Source organism: Lepidochelys kempii, chromosome 4 (genome assembly GCF_965140265.1).
Source record: "Lepidochelys kempii isolate rLepKem1 chromosome 4, rLepKem1.hap2, whole genome shotgun sequence".
Classification (NCBI taxonomy): Eukaryota; Metazoa; Chordata; order Testudines; family Cheloniidae; genus Lepidochelys; species Lepidochelys kempii.
The window spans coordinates 116,179,608-116,197,916 of NC_133259.1; the positions used below are offsets into that span (position 1 = coordinate 116,179,608).

At 40.1% G+C, this 18,309-nt stretch overlaps 1 protein-coding gene across 7 annotated transcripts in view; it reads right to left on the reverse strand.

Moving 5' to 3' along the window:
* The window catches only part of JAKMIP1 (janus kinase and microtubule interacting protein 1), a 316,238-nt gene that overhangs the window by 174,948 nt on the left and 122,981 nt on the right, over window positions 1-18,309 (reverse strand). For 6 of the 7 annotated variants that reach the window (XM_073342544.1, XM_073342542.1, XM_073342545.1 and 3 more), the window contains 2 exons: window positions 14,685-14,901; window positions 8,663-8,941 (listed from right to left, as the gene is read on the reverse strand). In XM_073342544.1, coding sequence (XP_073198645.1) covers window positions 8,663-8,791 — 129 coding nt within the window. In that variant the 5' untranslated portion in view covers window positions 8,792-8,941; window positions 14,685-14,901. The remainder of the gene's footprint in view (window positions 1-8,662; window positions 8,942-14,684; window positions 14,902-18,309) is intronic. The other variant, XM_073342549.1, reaches the window with a different exon arrangement.

Below are 18,309 nucleotides of genomic sequence, written 5' to 3' on the forward strand. Positions count from 1 at the left end.
ATTGCCCTTATATAAATCCATGGTACGTCCAGATCTTGAATACTGCATACAGATGTGGTCACCTCATCTCAAAAAAGATATACTGGCATTAGAAAACGTTCCAAAAAGGGCAACTAAAATGATTAGGGGTATGGAACGGGTCCCATATGAGGAGAGATTAAAGAGGCTAGGACTTTTCAGCTTGGAAAAGAGGAGACTAAGGGGGGACATCATAGAGGTATACAAAAACATGAGTTACCATTAGCCAGGGTGGGTAAGGAATGGTGTCCCTAGCCTCTGTTTGTCAGAGGGTGGAGATGGATGGCAGGAGAGAGATCACTAGATCATTACCTGTTAGGTTCACTCCGTCTGGGGCACCTGGCATTGACCACTGTCGGTAGACAGGATACTGGGCTGGATGGACCTTTGGTCTGACCCAGTATGGCCTTTCTTATGTTCTTGTCCATCATCTAGAACTGGATTATGATGTTCCAGTGCTAAAATGTACTGAGCTAGAGAGAGACCAGAAGGGACATCAGGAGCCACTGAACCAGCAAACCCTCTATGGAATTTAGTAGGACTTAAACCAATAGGCTTCTATAGAAATGTAAGAGTTTCTATAAAAATCACTCTAAAAACCCTCTACATTTAATAGAAAATGATAACCTTTCTGTAAGGTTTTGAACCATCCTATGGGATTTAATTTTTTTAAATGTTATATTCCTGCAACCCAAGCAAGACATAGAACAAAGGGAAGCATTCTGAAGGGTTTACAGACATGGAGCAGTCTCATTTAATTGAAGGCACACACTCACAATTGGTCAATTCAGTCCACAGTTTAGTAGTGCTTCTGGATTCCTTGCCGATGTTGAGTGCTCACATACCATTATCTGCAAACAACACTTTCTACCATCTCTGGTTGTCTAGAAGACCTCATCCCATCCTGGCAAAAAATGGCCTGGCCTCAGTTATTCACACCTTTGTCATCTCTTGGCTGCATAACAGCAATGCAGTATTGTTGGGCATGTAGCACTCAGGCCCTAGGGACCAGCTGGTAGAGAACACTGAAGCACATCTCCACAGCAACACTGGGTACCACAAATATATCAAACCTATCTCCGCTCCTGACACAGGCTTCCCATAGGATACTGAACCAAGTTCAAGATCTCAGTCCTTCTCTTCAAGGAGCTCAATGGCCAAGATGAAGACCATGGCTGACAACTTTGCTCCTCTGGAAAAATGGAACTTTCTATAGTAAGGGTAAATCTTGTCTATACAGGAGACAGCTTTTTGGGGTGCTGGCCCAAGACTTTGGAGTGAACTCCCTCAGAAACTAAGGATCATCACAAATTTCCCCACCTTCCACTCCCAGTGTAAGGCACATTTCTTCGACCTTGCCTTCTTTAACATAATTATATAGCCCCACTCATACATATATATGTATTATATTACATATTTTAAAAATTCCAGAACAAAACGTCTCTCCCTGGGTAGAGGATAAGAGACCACACACGACAGAAGTTAGTCCCACTGCTTAATGTTCTCCTGGAAGGCACTCAGATACTATAGTAATAATGAGTGTGGCATATGATCTCATACAGAATATCAGAAATAAAACATTAACCATCCTATAGAATTTAATTTTTTTATACACAAATCCTACAGAAAATGTTCTAATGGACACTGCCTGCCCAGCCTCCCATGGCCTCTCCACTAGACCAGACACCAACTTCAGTGGCCTCCCAACCTGTAGTCTGTACCAGGCACCTCCTTCTACATGCCTCTATTCCAAACCCGAGGCTAAAAGTGGCAGAAGCAACAGACAGTGCAAAGGTTTACAGCTACACTGCCACCACCTCAGTCCTCCTGATGTCAGAATTCGCACTTTCCATCCCACCATCAGATACCTCCAATTTCAACTCTCTGGTTGCCACCAGACATTTTACCTGTCAGCCTTGCCTCACCCTGCCACCCACTTTTATCTATATGACCTTTATCACCATCCTTTTCCTACCACATCGACCCTCCTCTGTATTCCTTTCCTCATCAGGCCCAACTTCACTGCTCACAAGTACTCTCTTAGCACCTCCACACCCCCAACAAGATGTACACATGCCAACCCAGAACTTCCCTTTCCTGCTCTCCCTATTCTCTCCCATTCTTTATCTCTCTCCTTCCTGGTGCTCCTTAGATTGTAAAATCTTGAGAGTCATGTGACAATGTCAAAGAATCACAGAACAAGTTGCATTATGCTCAAAACTGAACAAGGGACTTCTATTAATTAAGGAAAATAGGACCTCTTATTCCTGAAGCTACCTGCCTGTCTCTCTCTGCTTCACTGTGAAGCTTCTTCCTAATCTCTCACTAAACCCTTGCAGTTGGGCTTCTTACTACAGATTTTAAGAACCGGTACACAGTCTCACATGGGGCAGTGTATTTATTGTGAGGAACCTAGCTCACATTTGGGCTAGAAAATTATTAGAAATTGTTTCATACTGCACTGCAATATCATCTAATTTCCTGTTCTCCAACACCTCCAGGTCTCTTTTGGTATTATGACCTTCTCATCTCCCTCCCTCCAAATGTGTGGGAATGTTAATATCTTCCCCCAGAAGTACTGGCTTGAATTTTATATGGTTATCCCTGGCAATATTTGTAATGCTTTTCGGTCCCATTGTGTTGTATCTCTATCCATACCAACTTCGTACCATCTGTGAGTTTAATTAATGTGCTTCATTACATGCTCTTCCTAACAATAAAGAAGTCTGTCAATCCTTGGATCATAACCCTTCTCCCACACCCAACTGAATCATGTGTTACCGTTCCAGAAATCTGATGATCAAATCTACTATATTCCCTTCATTTACTAATTTTACATTATAATCAAAATGAGGCTGACCTTATTTATTCTTTATAATTTTCTGCTCCTTATTTTCAATATATTGTTACCCTTCAGATGCTTATAAGTACTCTCTTGTTTCCCTCCCCTCCCTATTATTTTACGAGGGATTGAGAATGTAGGTTTATAAGACACAAACATAGAACTACCAAATCAGAATATCCATCTTTTTCAATATATCCTGCCTCTAACCACTGGTCAGGTTCAAGTATCAAGGGGTAGCCGTGTTAGTCTGTATCCACAAAAACAACAAGGAGATGAATCCGAAGAAGTGATGTTTTACCCGCGAAAGCTTATGCCCAAATAAATCTGTTAGTCTTTAAGGTGCCACCAGACTCCTTGTTGTTTTTGGTCAGGTTCAGATACTTCAAAAAAACCCAACAGACAATCATGGAATAACTTGCCCAAAGAGAAGCTTCTTTCTAACTCCATGCAGTTAATGGTTAACTTACGCCCTGAAGCATACATTTTTATTACTATCTAATACAAGCATAGAGGGTATTTACCAAAATAATCTTTTCTTCCCTATCTGAAGATGGTTACTGTATTTTCCCCCTTCAATTCTCTGGTACCTCTTCATTTCTCTGCAAATTGCTTATGGTTCAGAAAGTTAACTAGATAAATCCCTTTGTACCTGCCATATATAGCAGACAGAACTACTGATTTATATATGTTCAGTTCTTCCAATTAATCTCGTTCTTGCTTTTTATCAACAGCAGTGTTTTAAATTCTTCTTTACGTTATATACATTTTCCATACTTTTCTTCATTATAAAGGAAAATTTAAAAGCATTGTTGCTCCTATAACAACACCATGTTGTTTTCTTAAGTTTCATACATCAAAAGTTTTAAAAACTCACTTTTCAGTCATGTGTGTGTGTGAACTGGCCATAGATTGTGTGTACTGGCCATAGATTCCATCTTGGTGGTACCAATCTTCCACACCCAAAAGAAATTTCAAGAAATGAGGAGATTTTATGGAGCCAATTAATTTAGAAATCATAAAACTAATACACCGAGTCCACTGGGGTGAAACATCTCATTTAGGCTGAATCTCAGGTGCTATTTCAAGATCTCAAAGCTTGTCAAGTTTGAGACCAAAATTAGAATTGCAATGACCCAGGCATACCTAAACCGTGCTAGCACTGTTGCATTAAGTTAGGTGGATACATGGGCCAAGGATGTTCATATAACTCAGTCACTGTCCAACATAATAAACAGTTTAATACAAGGTTCAGAGTTTAGTATTCAGAGGCTTCATCCTGCTTAGCACCATGGCAAACACACCATTAAAAATCCTTTGTAACATTTGAACAGAGATACAGAAAAGTAGTTAAACTGGGCAAAGCATCTGAAAGACATGATATTAAATAAGGCTTTCACTTTAACATCATCCCTTTCTCTTCAGCTGCAGAGAGTTTTTAGAAAAGTATCCTTTTTGACAGTCTTTTAGATGGTATCTAAGATAGAAATAACTAACTTCTCTTTTCCTCAAAAGGACAGTTAAGATGGGCTGAAGCTGTTGCTGCTGCTTCCCAGAAGACAAAACTAGACAAACACAAAAGGGAAAAGAAAAGAAAGGCATAGAGAGAAATGCAGCTTCCTGAACCTGTAGGGAGCAGTCTCTGCCACCAATGCTCAACCAGCCAACATCCAAGCCATTGGGTGTAATGACTGAGCATCTGACCTTGGTTCTGAGATATTATGTCCTGGCAGGCTGGTGGGGTATGGGAGACTGTGTGAACATCTGCAAAAGGTTTGGACAGCCAAAACTGCCTCAGCAAATGAGAGGATAAATGTCAGGTCCTGCCCCCATGTGGGCTGCAGTGGCAGCTCCTGTGGCTCCTATCCCACAACATTGGGTCCAGCTCCTCACTCAGGCTGTGGGTTACAGAGTGAGCCCACCCTGCACTTACCTTGCAGCAGCAGCTGCTGTCCCACCAGGCTACGGCAGACACCCTGCAATCTGGTGCACAGGGTTGCAGCACTGCTCAGGTTTGGGCCAGGCACCTCCTTGCCTCCCTGTCATGACGGTGCTGCAGCCAGGCCAAACTTGAGAAAGTGGAACTGTGAGCCCTTGGACTAGATTAGAACACGTTCAGTGGGGAGCTGAGTCCAGCCCCACAGGATAGAAGCCCTAGGAGCAACTGTGTCATTTTATTTTGTTATTTAACATTTGCAAAAAACATGGGCTCCAGGCATATCGATCTGTTGAGTCTCCCAGGACTAGGATAGGACAAAGACCCCTTTCTGCTTTTTAATGAGGAGATATCTGAAGTAGGAGCTCCATCCCCTGAACTCTGGTGGAACCTCCTCTGTGGCTCCTAGATGAAACAATGACGCCGGGCCCTAGAAAGGGATGTGGTAGTCATGGGCAATGATTTCTGACACCGATCTGTCTGACATCAAGGCAGATCACACCCGATGGAATAGGGCAAGGCAGCTTCCAAAAGAGGTGCTCACTTGACTGGATCTGATGTGGCTCCAGAAATTTGCTGATGTGTCATAAGAGTGGGGCATGCTGCTGAGGAGGAGGAGGAGAACTAGGGCCCTTTGTTGTATTTTGAGTTTTTCTTGGCATGGTACTCCAGTGGCCTGTGGTGGTTGGATGCGTCTGTGGTCTCAAGTAGGCTTGCATACAGCATGGCTTGCAAAACAGGGCTGGAATGTAAATCCCCAGGCACCACAAAGTGGTCTTTGAGTCTTTCAAGAGTATGGAGAATTTTCTTCACTTGCTAAATAGCTCTGTTCTCTCAAAGGGCAAGTCCTCAGCTGTAGCCAGGAGCTACAATGCTCTAAACATTGCCACCACTGTGGCCACAGACCTCTGTGCTGTCTGAGGCATCCATTGTGGTGTCTCACTGTGGTGTCTGAGGCATCCGTTGCCACCTGTTGGACTGTCTCTGCTACTAGCTTACCTTCCCTATGTCTCTTAGCTCTTCTCTATCATTGCGCAGGAGCTTCATGATCTGATAGTACAGAGAACTCAGTGACAGCACACGAGGTCATTCCCTCAATCAAACTCACTTCTCTCTAGGTGAAATCCTAGCCCCATTAACTTTTGTAGGACCAGGATTTAATCTTCTGTCTCAGGCCCTATCCCTATACTCTGACAACAACAAACAACTAGTGTGGCCTAATCCTTTCAGATTTACTGTTACCCATTTACCACTTACTCACATCTACCCTTTTACTCCTCCATTAGACACACTGATTAGGTAGCATCCCCTCCCTCACTACTTGGATGGCAGGGGTGTGTGGTTTGAGGGAGAGTATGGGACATGAAGTGTGGATGGCGTCACCCGCACTGTAGGGGATACAGGTATCACTGTGCAATTGTTCTGGCTGCATTAAAGAAGTGCTGGATTTTAGGGCAATGCAGCCTGGCTTCTTTCATTCACATATCCCTGATTCCTTTCATAAACACAGAGTTTCCACCAGGGCAACCCTCCAGCTGGGAGAATATAAGTTTAAGGTAACTTCCAAAGCAGATGGTTTCTAATGGTAGAATAATGCAGGAGTCACACTATCAGGCCACTGGCGTTGCCTGTATATATGATCTACTTTAAGAATGAAAATGAAGCAAAATAGCTGAGAAATAAAAAAAATTTTTTTTTCAGATTCGATAGAACGGTGAAATTTAAACTGAGAATTGTCTTTTAAAACACCGCAGCACTGAGATACTATAAAAGGATAGCGGAGCTACAGCACAATTGTCAGTCTCTCCCTGGGTTTACAGGCCTGAATGGCTGGCAAGCTTCCTGGCCTGCTGTACTAAGAAGCACAGAAAGCTTTGTACCACCCCCAGCATTACAGTTTACTCATTTTATCTGTGGGGGAAGGGGAGGCAGAGGGGAACAGCAATAACATTGGCTGCACTGTTCCACAAGAAGCATTAAGAAGGGATCAGGCTGCAGCTCAAACGCCACAGTTTAAAAGTAAACTCTAAGGAGGAATGTGCAAGAAGGAGAAGTAAAAATTTCTATCTGTAAGTAGGTTTTTCATAACTTTCTGTTCCGCAAAATATTTTAACATTTTGTCCCAATTTGTGATGAAAAACAAATGTCAATTTCCCAGGGGACAGAAATTCTGATTTTCCACCAGCTCCATACTGAATTTATTATGGCAACTGAGCAAGATCTTGTTCGAAAGAAAAAGAAATCTGAGTTTTCGTCTGCAACATTTTATTTAAATTAACTATATAAAATAATAAACCTGTGTAAGGCTTTGTCTACACTGCCAATTGAATGACAAAACTTTTGTCATTCACAGGTGATTAAAAAAGCTGCTGCCCCCGAAAGACAAAAGTTTTGCCGCAGCAAATGGCAGTGTAAATGGCTCATTGTCGGCAGGAGTGCTCTCCTGTCGACAACGTGAATCCAGCTCGTAGGGGGTGGAAGTATTTTGTCAGCAAAAGTGCCAGCAAACAGCATTTACACTGCCCGACTTTTAGCAACACGGCGGTGTCGCTAAAAGCTGTGTAGTGTAGACAAAGCCTAAGATCCAGCATCTTTACCCTCTCAGAAAATTATAGAGGGCACAGAAGAGGAAGTAGAGCTGGAGATCAGCTGATAGCCTAATGCAGAATCACAACTCCAAAGATCCTATGAAGATTCTCCTGTTCCAGTAACGAACAGTCTTCAGATGAAAGACCAAGCAGAAAAAAAGTGTTAGTTGAGACCATTTTTATATCTTGTAAATGGCAGACAAAGAACGTTTTGCTTCTGCTTCAAAATCTACCTTAAAAATAATGATGGAAAAAGACAAGATGAGCCACCTGGAAGTGTTAGTGGGTAGTGATAAAATGTTTGCTCTGACTACAGGTCTCTGAATCCACATACAAAGGGAAGTATGTGAAATCTTTTACTCAGCTATGTGAAAAATTTAGTGTAGAGATCAGAATTTATTCTTTACATCATTATCTCACCCATATTTATTCATGCTATGAGTTACATATAACACTTCTGAGACTATCTGTAACTGCAGAAAAAATATTAGAGTGGATCTGCCAGTCTATAAAATTCTTTGTGTTTTGTAGGGAGCCAAGTGCACTGAAGGTACTAAATGAATTAATAATAAGCCTACTGGTCCATCCACTTCTGACATGCTGCAAGGAAATAAAATTATATATGCTAACAGCTGTTTAAATATATATAATTGATGAATAAACAAAATCTCTTGGGTTTGCCACTGATTATTCACATATCTGGAGCAATTACAGTGTGAAGAGCAACATTTAGACCGCTGTTCCAAATGCAAATAGCCAATAACACATGCAACCTAATGGGATCAAATCAGGACTGCATCAATGATTACCACAGTCAGTCTGCATTCTGCATATGCACTTAAGTGGAATGCTTTGAATGTGACTTAGGAGTTCAACTTTCCCTTCAATTCCTTTCACAGTTTGAAAAACTAAGCTCTGATACAAACCTCCTGATCATTCATTTTATTTCCTTTAGTCACATTTTGTTAATACCTCTCGATTTAGCAACACTGCATATTTAACAAACAGACATTTACTCCCTCTTGCAGGTTATTAATGAAGATTTTAAATAAGACTGGACCTAGAACAATTACATTTCACTACACATCTCACGGTTTAATACTTCACTCTTTATTCATTTCATTCTGGCCATGGTCCCTCAGCCAGTGTGGAGATCCAAGCCAATATCAACTAATTTTGAAAGTACATTATTTTTGAGAGACATTGGTGTCAAATTGTCTGCTGGTTCATAGCCTAACATACCACTCTGAAGCATTCTTAGAGCATGCAAACACATACCTTGCTTTTTTCTTGCTGGAATTCTATCTGGATGTTGGTCAGTTTAATCCGTAGTTCCTCATTAGCAGCCTGAACTGCTTCTATCTCCATGTCGGATCTCTCTCCCTTGGCACGGCTTTTCTTGGACATAGTTATTTTTAAAGTTTACGGTAAAAATCCCTCCCACCACACTGAACCAATAGCCAAGCAACCCTCTGTGTTAGACATTAACAATTCAAGTAGTCCTCAACACAGTCCTCCATGTAATACTTTTCCATCATGGCTGATTTCTCTCATATCCTGAAAGAAACGGAGAAGAAGAAGCCGACCTATTAGACTGCAGCACGGTTTGACAAAATGAGACATCAACAAACAAAAGTCATAGAATGGATTATAAAATAAATCTGTGTTACTTCAAACAATTACACAAAAAGCATTAAAAATTTGTAGTACTTTTCTCTAGCATACCCAATAAGATACAGTATACTGTGCTTTTATAGAGGTAGAAAACAAAGACCAGAAAAGTAAAAGTAGCACATATGTAACTTTTCCCCCACACAACACCTCATTATCTAAATATGCACACACTCCAACTCTGTTTCCCAGAAATTGATTTCCTTCTTGTCATGTTAAAGAGCAGACATTAACAAAAACATGAATCACTTCTTATTTAGGACCTGATCCTGAGAGAGACCGAGCATTCACAACTGACACTGGGCCTGATCTTGTGTCATCTGAAGCCAGTGGGAGTTTCCCACTGACTTCAACAGGCATCATTACATTTAATTCATGTTGTAAATAGAACAGGAAATTGTACAATATTAACTTAAAGTTCCATTACAACCTCTCGCCTTAAGGGAGTCAGGAAATACGTCACCATTAGTTATTATTTACAGAAACAATTCTGTAATTATAATAGTAATATATTATAAGGTTGCATATGCTATGGAAAATTGCATGCCACCTGAAAATCAGATCCAAAAATACTAAGCTCCTTTAACTCCAATTATATTCCCAAGCATGTGTCCAGGTAAAGTGTTTGTTTATTTAAATCAGATTTATATAATATTCAAGGAGTGTATCAATACCATACAAAGAACTCTAATTCCAAATAAGTAGGAAATTGTAGATTAGTTTGCATATTGATTAGTTACAGAAACGAAATCGGATTTTCTTCCTTATCACCTATGGAACACCAAGTTATTCACAGAATGCAGGAACAGCAGCACTTACGCCTGGCAGTGAATTAGTTGGCAAACTGACTTCAATTTTTTAAATATCCATTTAATCTTCATCACCAAATTATATGACACAATTATGGCATTCTTAATGTATTTGCAATTGGGCACACAAATATTGCTTTGGTACCTAATATGTTTTTGCTAATTCAGGGGTTGTATTATTACCGAAGACAAATACAGTCTTTAGCACTTGGTGTTTGAGATCCTTAAATTAAAGACATATAGACAAAGTGTTCACAAACATTAACTTATAATGTAACAACAACAATAATATGCAAGTAACATACTCAATTAACACATAGGTAAACAGATTTATAGGAGTCAAGTGACTTGCCCAAAGTAACACCTCTCTGCTCAGATCAGTAGCAAACAAGGAACAGAAACCTAGAATCCTGATTCCCAGGCCCTTGCTCTGATTACTGAACTAGACAACACTACTAGTGAATATTTGCCTCAGTTTCCCATTAGGATCCAGTATAAATAGACCAGAGACTCCTTTTTAATTGACTAGAATTAAAAAAAAATTGTTTTGTTTTGTAGTCCTTCCCCTACCTCTTTCCAACCATAAAATCTCATTGTGATAGGGTAGTCTGCCCCTTAAAGGTAGTAGTGCCTAGTTGTCAGTCCCCCCTGCAACATGTGGCATGGCCGTTTATGGATATAAGAAGTTCAATATAAGGATGGAATGGGGATATGGAGAGAGAGGAAGCCGTCTTGGAGTGAATGGTGCTTTTCACTGTATCTTTAAGGATCTGAGGAGCCTTGCAGAGAGAGCATGGCAAGGCTCCCATCTTACCCAAACAATCAGGGATGGGGACTAGCATATATCCTGCCTAGTCTCTCATAAAAAGGTCAGATACCAGCAGAAGACAGCTACCAAACCCTCTGAGCCTGAGAACTACATGGGAAGCTGAGGGATAAGCTGGCTAAGGTCCTGCACTGGACTAAAATTACAACCCAGATGCAGGAGAACTGGGCACTCCTGGCCAAAGGAGAGAGGTAACAACCGCCTGAATTACCCAGCTCCAGGAGAAGAGCAGAGGTCTCCTGCCATAAGGAAAGACAGAGAAACTGAGAAGTAACCCTGAAGGGACTGGGAATATGGCACAAGGGAACACTGAAGGCCAGAAGAAATTTAAAAAGCAATTACATATGCATAGTGCAGTGATTCTAGAGGTAAATGCAAATTCAAGGCAAAAAAAACCAAACTCCATGTAACAAGAACCCTTCATGGAATAGGTGGCTCTTAAGGCTTTTTCTGCCTTTATTGTGATTATTAATTATTATTATTAAAAGAGAACAGCTAGCTACAGCATATGATATATTCCATTATCTTCTAGATTAGAGATGACCCATAATCAAAACATTGCCTCCACTACTCCCTACTTTTGTGGGAAATTTGGATTCAAATTCAATTTAAAAAGTTACGTACCTCTGGGACCGTCTTTAATGAAGAGGTTAAAATAAACCAAAGTGAGGTTGTAATTAGAAGTACTCTATGTCATGACAAAAGCTTTCAAAAGTATGAATTCCTTCTAAACTTGAAGGTAGACTGAGATTCTCAGATACTCTCCAAGGAGCTATTCCTGAAACCCATACCCAAGCAAAATTCCTATTGTATTTACATATGATAGGCTAAATTCACATTGAATTCCAAGTAAGGAAATCAAAATCGCCCTCAAGTGTTTGGATTGCTAGAATTGTTTTACATCTCTCATCTGATCTTTCGTAAAATACCTTGACATGGAAGAGTAAGAAGACTTGAGCTACACATATTTTAGTATGTAAATTTAGAAATGGAATTTGTTCTTCTATCACAAAAGACAAAAACACCAAGGTAGCCTTATTTGACATGGGCATACAGGAAATGTGGAGGACAGAAATAAGTCAACGTGAAGTGATGTTGATATTGTACTGGAAGTTACCACATACTTTTGAGTCATTAACTGTACAGTATCCCTGAGCTCTGACTGAGCCAAAGCCATTCCATTTCAGTTGATTTACGATATCCTCATGTGGAGGATGTGCCACATGAAGGTAAGATGTGGAGATATTATACCACATTTAGACCAAACTTTTTAATATGGGTGCCTACAGATAGGCACTTCAACCCACATTTAAGCATGAAGCAGGTAGCCTGATTTACAGAGCTGCTGAGCACGTACTGCTCCCATTGACTTCAAAATTCACCTCCAGTGAGTTCAAGCTCAACGGCAGCTGCCATTACTCAAAACCTCTGACAAATCAGGTACTTATTCCAGGTGAATTTGGGTATCTAACTTTAGGCACCTACATTGGAAAGTTTCGGGTTAACTGCATAAATGTAACACATTTTCATCACTTCTACTCAGGGTAACACTCACCACTGTATTTTTAAAACCAGTTTAAAGATTCAGAAATCAAGCAAATCCAGCACTATCCTCTTAATTGCTTATCAGATGGTTTGTAACCAGGATCATTAATTGCTAAATTAAACCTTTGCTCAATACCCTGAGCAGGGAGCGGTACACAACGGTGCCACCTCAGGAGCAGGCAGAGGAAGGAGCTGTGACTTGGAGAGGATCCCCTCTTGCTCCCAGGGGGAATAAGAGTGTAATTCTCACTAGCTTTGTCATAAATATAAAGGGAAGGGTAAACCCCTTTAAAATCCCTCCTGGCCAGAGTAAAACTCCTCTCACATGTAAAGGGTTAAGAAGCTAAAGGTAACCTCGCTGGCACCTGACCAAAATGACCAATGAGGAGACAAGATACTTTCAAAAGCTGGGAGGAGGGAGAGAAACAAAGGGTCTGTGGGTCTGTCTATATGCTGTTTCTGTTGGGGATAGACCAGGAATGGAGTCTTAGAACTTTTAGTAAGTAATCTAGCTAGGTATGCGTTAGATTATGATTTCTTTAAATGGCTGAGAAAAGAATTGTACTGAATAGAATAACTATTTCTATCTTTTTTGTAACTTAAGGTTTTGCCTAGAGGGGTTCTCTATGTTTTGAATCTAATTACCTTGTAAGGTATCTACCATCCTGATTTTATAGAGGTGATTTCTTTACTTCTATTTACTTCTATTTCTATTAAAAGTCTTCTTGTAAGAAAACTGAATGCTTTTTCATTGTTTTCAGATCCAAGGGTTTGGGTCTGTAGTCACCTATGCAAATTGGTGAGGCTTTTTATCCAACATTTCCCAGGAAAGGGGGGGTGCAAGTGTTGGGAGGATTGTTCATTGTTCTTAAGATCCAAGGGTCTGGGTCTGTAGTCACCTAGGCAAATTGGTGAGGCTTTTTACCAAACCTTGTCCAGGAAGTGGGGTGCAAGTTTTGGGAAGTATTTTGGGGGGAAAGACGTTTCCAAACAGCTCTTCCCCAATAACCAGTATTTGTTTGGTGGTGGTAGCGGCCAATCCAAGGACAAAGGGTGGAATATTTTGTACCTTGGGGAAGTTTTGACCTAAGCTGGTAAAGATAAGCTTAGGAGGTTTTTCATGCAGGTCCCCACATCTGTACCCTAGAGTTCAGAGTGGGGGAGGAACCTTGACAAGCTTTATACCTGGTGCAGATACTTATGCCCCACTCACACTCCACTACCTCCATCAGTCAGTATGTTCTGAGGGAAGCAGTACTGCACAAGTCATGCCCTTCCCCCCTCCCAAACTAATGAGATTGGGTTAATATGATTTTAAAAATAATAATGCCATTTGGGTTCTCTCACTTTGCCTCCTGATTTTTGAGCCTTTATCATACACTTGGGTCCCATTTCCAAGCTTTTCTCTGTAATCACAAGAGCTAGAAACTAACTTGATTAAAATGAAAGCGGAGATCATCATCTAATCACCTGACTTCAGGAGCTGGAGCTTGAAGCAAATCATCAAATATTGTGACACATGACAAAATCACAATAATTAGCAACACTGGCGAGATGAGAAGTCCAGGCACCTCCTACTTCCTGCCCCTCCCCATGCCCCTCTCTGCTCACACCCTCACAGGGAGGAGCAATGGGCATATATAGCCTGTTCTCAACCCGCACCCTATACCCGGCACCCAGATGCAGGTAGGCCATGCAATGAGAGAGTGTATATTACTCCCCATATTCCTCCAGTGCAGATGCATTAGGGCCAGCCATGGTCTAGTCCTAAACAGGCTGAATATCCCACAGCTGTCAGTGCTCTTGATCAAGGGCATGAGGCAATGCAGTAAGATTGTGAACAAAATGACACTGGAAAAAGGAAAGAATATTCCAGAGTTTGGCAAAATTTGAATCTCTCTATTCAGAAGCTTGAACAGCTCATTTAATAAATTTACAAGGTGCAACCTGACATATAGCGTCACAAAAGCACCCAGTGTGTAATCCTGCAGTCCGTTAAGACAGGAAACTGCCATTGTCTCTGGTCAGAGTTATGTGTGTGTGTACTTTGAATGTATCATTGCCTTGGCAGTACTTGAAAACAAATTATATCATATGGCAAAAATGGAAGAAAATGATGGAGGGAAAAAAAGTGAATTTGAAACACTGCTCCCTTCTTCCCCGCCCCCCATATTGACAAGTTCTCCTTGCAGCAGTAGTTTGTGGATTATCAGCTTATTAATTCCCTCTGCAGGGTAGAAACCATCACCCTTTAAATTAAAACAAGCATGTAAGAATAATGTAAAATAAAATTAAAAATCTTACAAAATGGGTTAAGATTCAACTGGTGACTGTTAAGTTTTTGGTTGAGGGGGAGGAGATGGGAAACGTTTTATGTGGTCAGCAAATTCTACCTAACCGAATATTTTACAACAACTCTGCCAGGAAAGATTGTGTCCCATTTTCATACCATTCCAGTGATGTTAGTGATGGAAAATCCATTAGACTTCTTCAGTGGTGTCAGGAAACCCCATCAGCTGAACAAATATCAATCAATAGTTCCAATTTCTCTTCTTCTGACTTATCTTTTTATGGATACAAAGGATGCACTCTGTCACCATCAGAAGCCATTCTCTTCTTCAGAACCATCACCGAAATGATTAATAGATTGTTCTAGACTTTTCTTCCTAAAAACAAAATGAGAAATTGCTGTATAATATGTCTACCAATCTACAGATGTTAAACTTTAATGAAACATTTCAGCCACATGCTAACAAGTCCCTGATAAATGCTGTGCTGTAGCTTTATAAATGTGTTATACCTTTATAAATACTATATAACATGCAAGATACAAAAAAACAATTTTTCTCCATGGGACTGTGAAAAAGTCTGAAGTCCGAGGACTAATGTTTGCTTAAAAGTTACAACAGAAGTCATGCTTCTGTGTATTCTGTAAAAAACCACTAATTTCTAAAAATTCCAGACATATGTAAAGCAATTCTCTGCTAAACATACGGAATTTACTGGAGAGAAGTCTTTAGGGTACATGAGTCATATGCTTTCAGAATAAGAAATAGTGTGTCTGGCATGTTATTTTATATGCAAAATATTTTATATTTTACTAGAAATTTCCATGCAAAATTCAGAATTTCAGCTTTGATTTCAAAATGAATCAATACTACTCAGATTCAACTTGATTTCTAGCAGGTAAAATTGTTAATTAGTCATCATGACTGAAATATTAGAATAAATAAAGAGAGGCAGAAAACATGTGGGCAAGAAATGTCAGTTAAAAAGAATCTTCCTAGACATCAGGCAAAACCAATTGCTGTTCTGTTTGGTTAGTGACTAAACTGCCAGGCAGAGAACACTGATTCCATTTTAAAAAATGTCTCTTTTACCAAGATTTTTCCTTCACAGAATGATTTCATCTTCTGCCTTTAAGCCAAAGATTAATAATACAGCAGTCTACATGCAGCAATAGACTCTTTCCTATGACTTAGTGAATCCTAAGAAGGGAAAGTCAAGGACCCATAATGAAAGTAACCTTCTATCCATCAAGATGCTAAAGGGATTTTTTTAAATTAGATCAGTAAGCTTGCTCCTGTTATTGTTTCATCATAAAATCATAGAACTGAAAGGGATCTCGAAAGGTCATCTAGTCCAGTTCTCTGCACTCAAGGCAGGACTACGTATTATCTACACCATCCCTGACAGGTGTTTGGGGATTTTTAAGAGCAGGTTGGACAATGATGGAGATTCCACAACCTCCCTAGGCAATTTATTCCAGTGCTTAACCACTCTGACAGTTAGGAAGTTTTTCCTAATGTCCAGCCTTAACCGCCCTTGCTGCAATTTGAGCCCATTGCTTCTTGCCCTATCCTCAGAGGTTAAGGAGAACAACTTTTCTCCCGCCTCCTTGTAACCACCTTTTATGTACTTGAAAACTGTTATGTCCCCTCTCAGTCTTCTCTTCTCCAGACTAAACAAACCCAATTTTTTCAATCTTCCCTCATAGGTCATGTTTTCTAGACCTTTAATCATTTTTGTTACTCTTCTCTGGACTTTCTCTAATCTGTCCACATCTTTCCTGAAATGTGGCTCCCAGAACTGGACGCAATACTCCAGTTGAGGCCTAATCAGCGCGGAGTACAGCAGAAGAATTACTTCTTGTCTTGCTTACAATGCTCCTGCTAATACATCCCAGAATAATGTTTGCTTTTTTTTGCAACAGCATTACACTGTTGACTCATATTTAGCTTGTGATCCACTATGACCCCCAGATTCCTTTCTGCAGTAATCCTTCCTCGGCAGTCACCTCCCATTTTGTATGTGTGTGTATATATTTTGTTTATTTTTAAATTATTTTGTACCTGGTAAAATTTATAATAGACTTTCAAAATTTGGATTTTTTGTTAAAGGAATATGCAATTTGTATAGATCTAGTAAGATGAACATGATGGTCTTAAATAAAAGGCACTTGCCTTGGGGAGGCTGCACTACATATTTTAGCAGTTTAGGATTGATGTTTAAGCATATTAAAACCAATTTTATAGACCAGATATCCATGGTTTCCTAGTCTCAGACACTCAGTTTATAGAAGCATTTTCAGCACATACTCTTATTAGGAATTTTCAGGAAAAGCACACTTGGATATTTCTCCTTGCAAGTAACTAGCTTGGCAAGGATTTATAAAGTATTCATAAGAAGAGATGGAAAATTTCTTAATTCCGTTTCTAATACTTTATGAACATAAATTGGCCTATACTAGTCAAGGCTATTAACACAGATAATAATTACAAGGCTTTAATTAAATGTCTTACATTTTCTAGCACACAAATCCAAACTGTGGTTTTAACTGCAGAGAGCAGTAGGTCTGTGGAATGAAGTAACATAAGCACGTACTTAATTTTAAACAGTTCAAAGCTTGAGTGCTTTGCTGAACAGGGGTGAACTTAAGCATATGCCTAAGCACTTTGCTGAATTGCAGCCTTAGACATTGGAGGATGAGAAGAAGAACTCTAATAAGGTGCCACTTACTGAACAGGTATTATTGAAGACACTCTGATTACCTTCCCTAGACCGGAGGAAGAGGTTAATGAAGCTCAAAAGCCCTTCCACCAACAGAAGTGTGTCCAATAAAAGACGTTACCTTGCCCACCTTGTCTCAGGTACTATTGATAGCATTTAATCAGAGTCAAGCTGCCTGCAACTTCTGAGCACATAAGCATGAGTGAATTGCAGTAGGATCCTGGAAATTTTCCAAGAGTAGAGATTTTGTTCCTTGCAACAATTTTTACATACTAAACTGGAGAACATGTAGACCTTTTTATTTACAGCATGCAAATTCTTATACATTTACAATATTTAAGAATGAGAGACTGCAATCCCGGACATCAATCGCAACATCAAGCGCACTACCACTGAGTGAAGAAAACCACCCAGGAAACTCACATTTACCACATACCTAGGTTCATGGGAATTTGATTTCACACTAATATGAGTTATTAAGCAGCACCATATTATGAGTGCACAGAAATGGAAAAGACATACAAACTTATCATCCTTCTCCAATATTGTGTTCACAATTCTGTTTATGAATATATCCTGTAGTACTTGATCAATGAGTATTTCAGATTCCATTTTTGAAACAAGGCTAGGACCTAGTTTTGTTTTGGTTGTACCTTCTTGTTGTGAAGGTTCTGTTCAATATCATAGCAGAACAGCCACCACTGAAATTATGATTGTATAGAAGTTCCCATTCTAACCCCTGTTTACAGCCTCTCCTATCTTTCTGAAAACCACTGGACTTAAACTGTTCTTGCTTGGTCCTCCCAAGGTGTGCAGAAAGAGGACTTCCCTCTCCTCTTGCTCTGTTGGGCCTGTACAGGAGATAAGTACACTGCTAATGTCCATAGAAGAGTTCCAAAGTTAATGGCTCCTTGACCCCACCTCCTAGGAGGCCACAGCGACCTCTCTCACAAGTTTCACCAGCTGACAGGCGTTTCTGTAGCTGTAGGCGTGTTAAGGAGCCACACAATAGGAGTGCTCTTATTCCGTGACACTCAATAGTTTTGCAATTGTGGAAGGTGCCT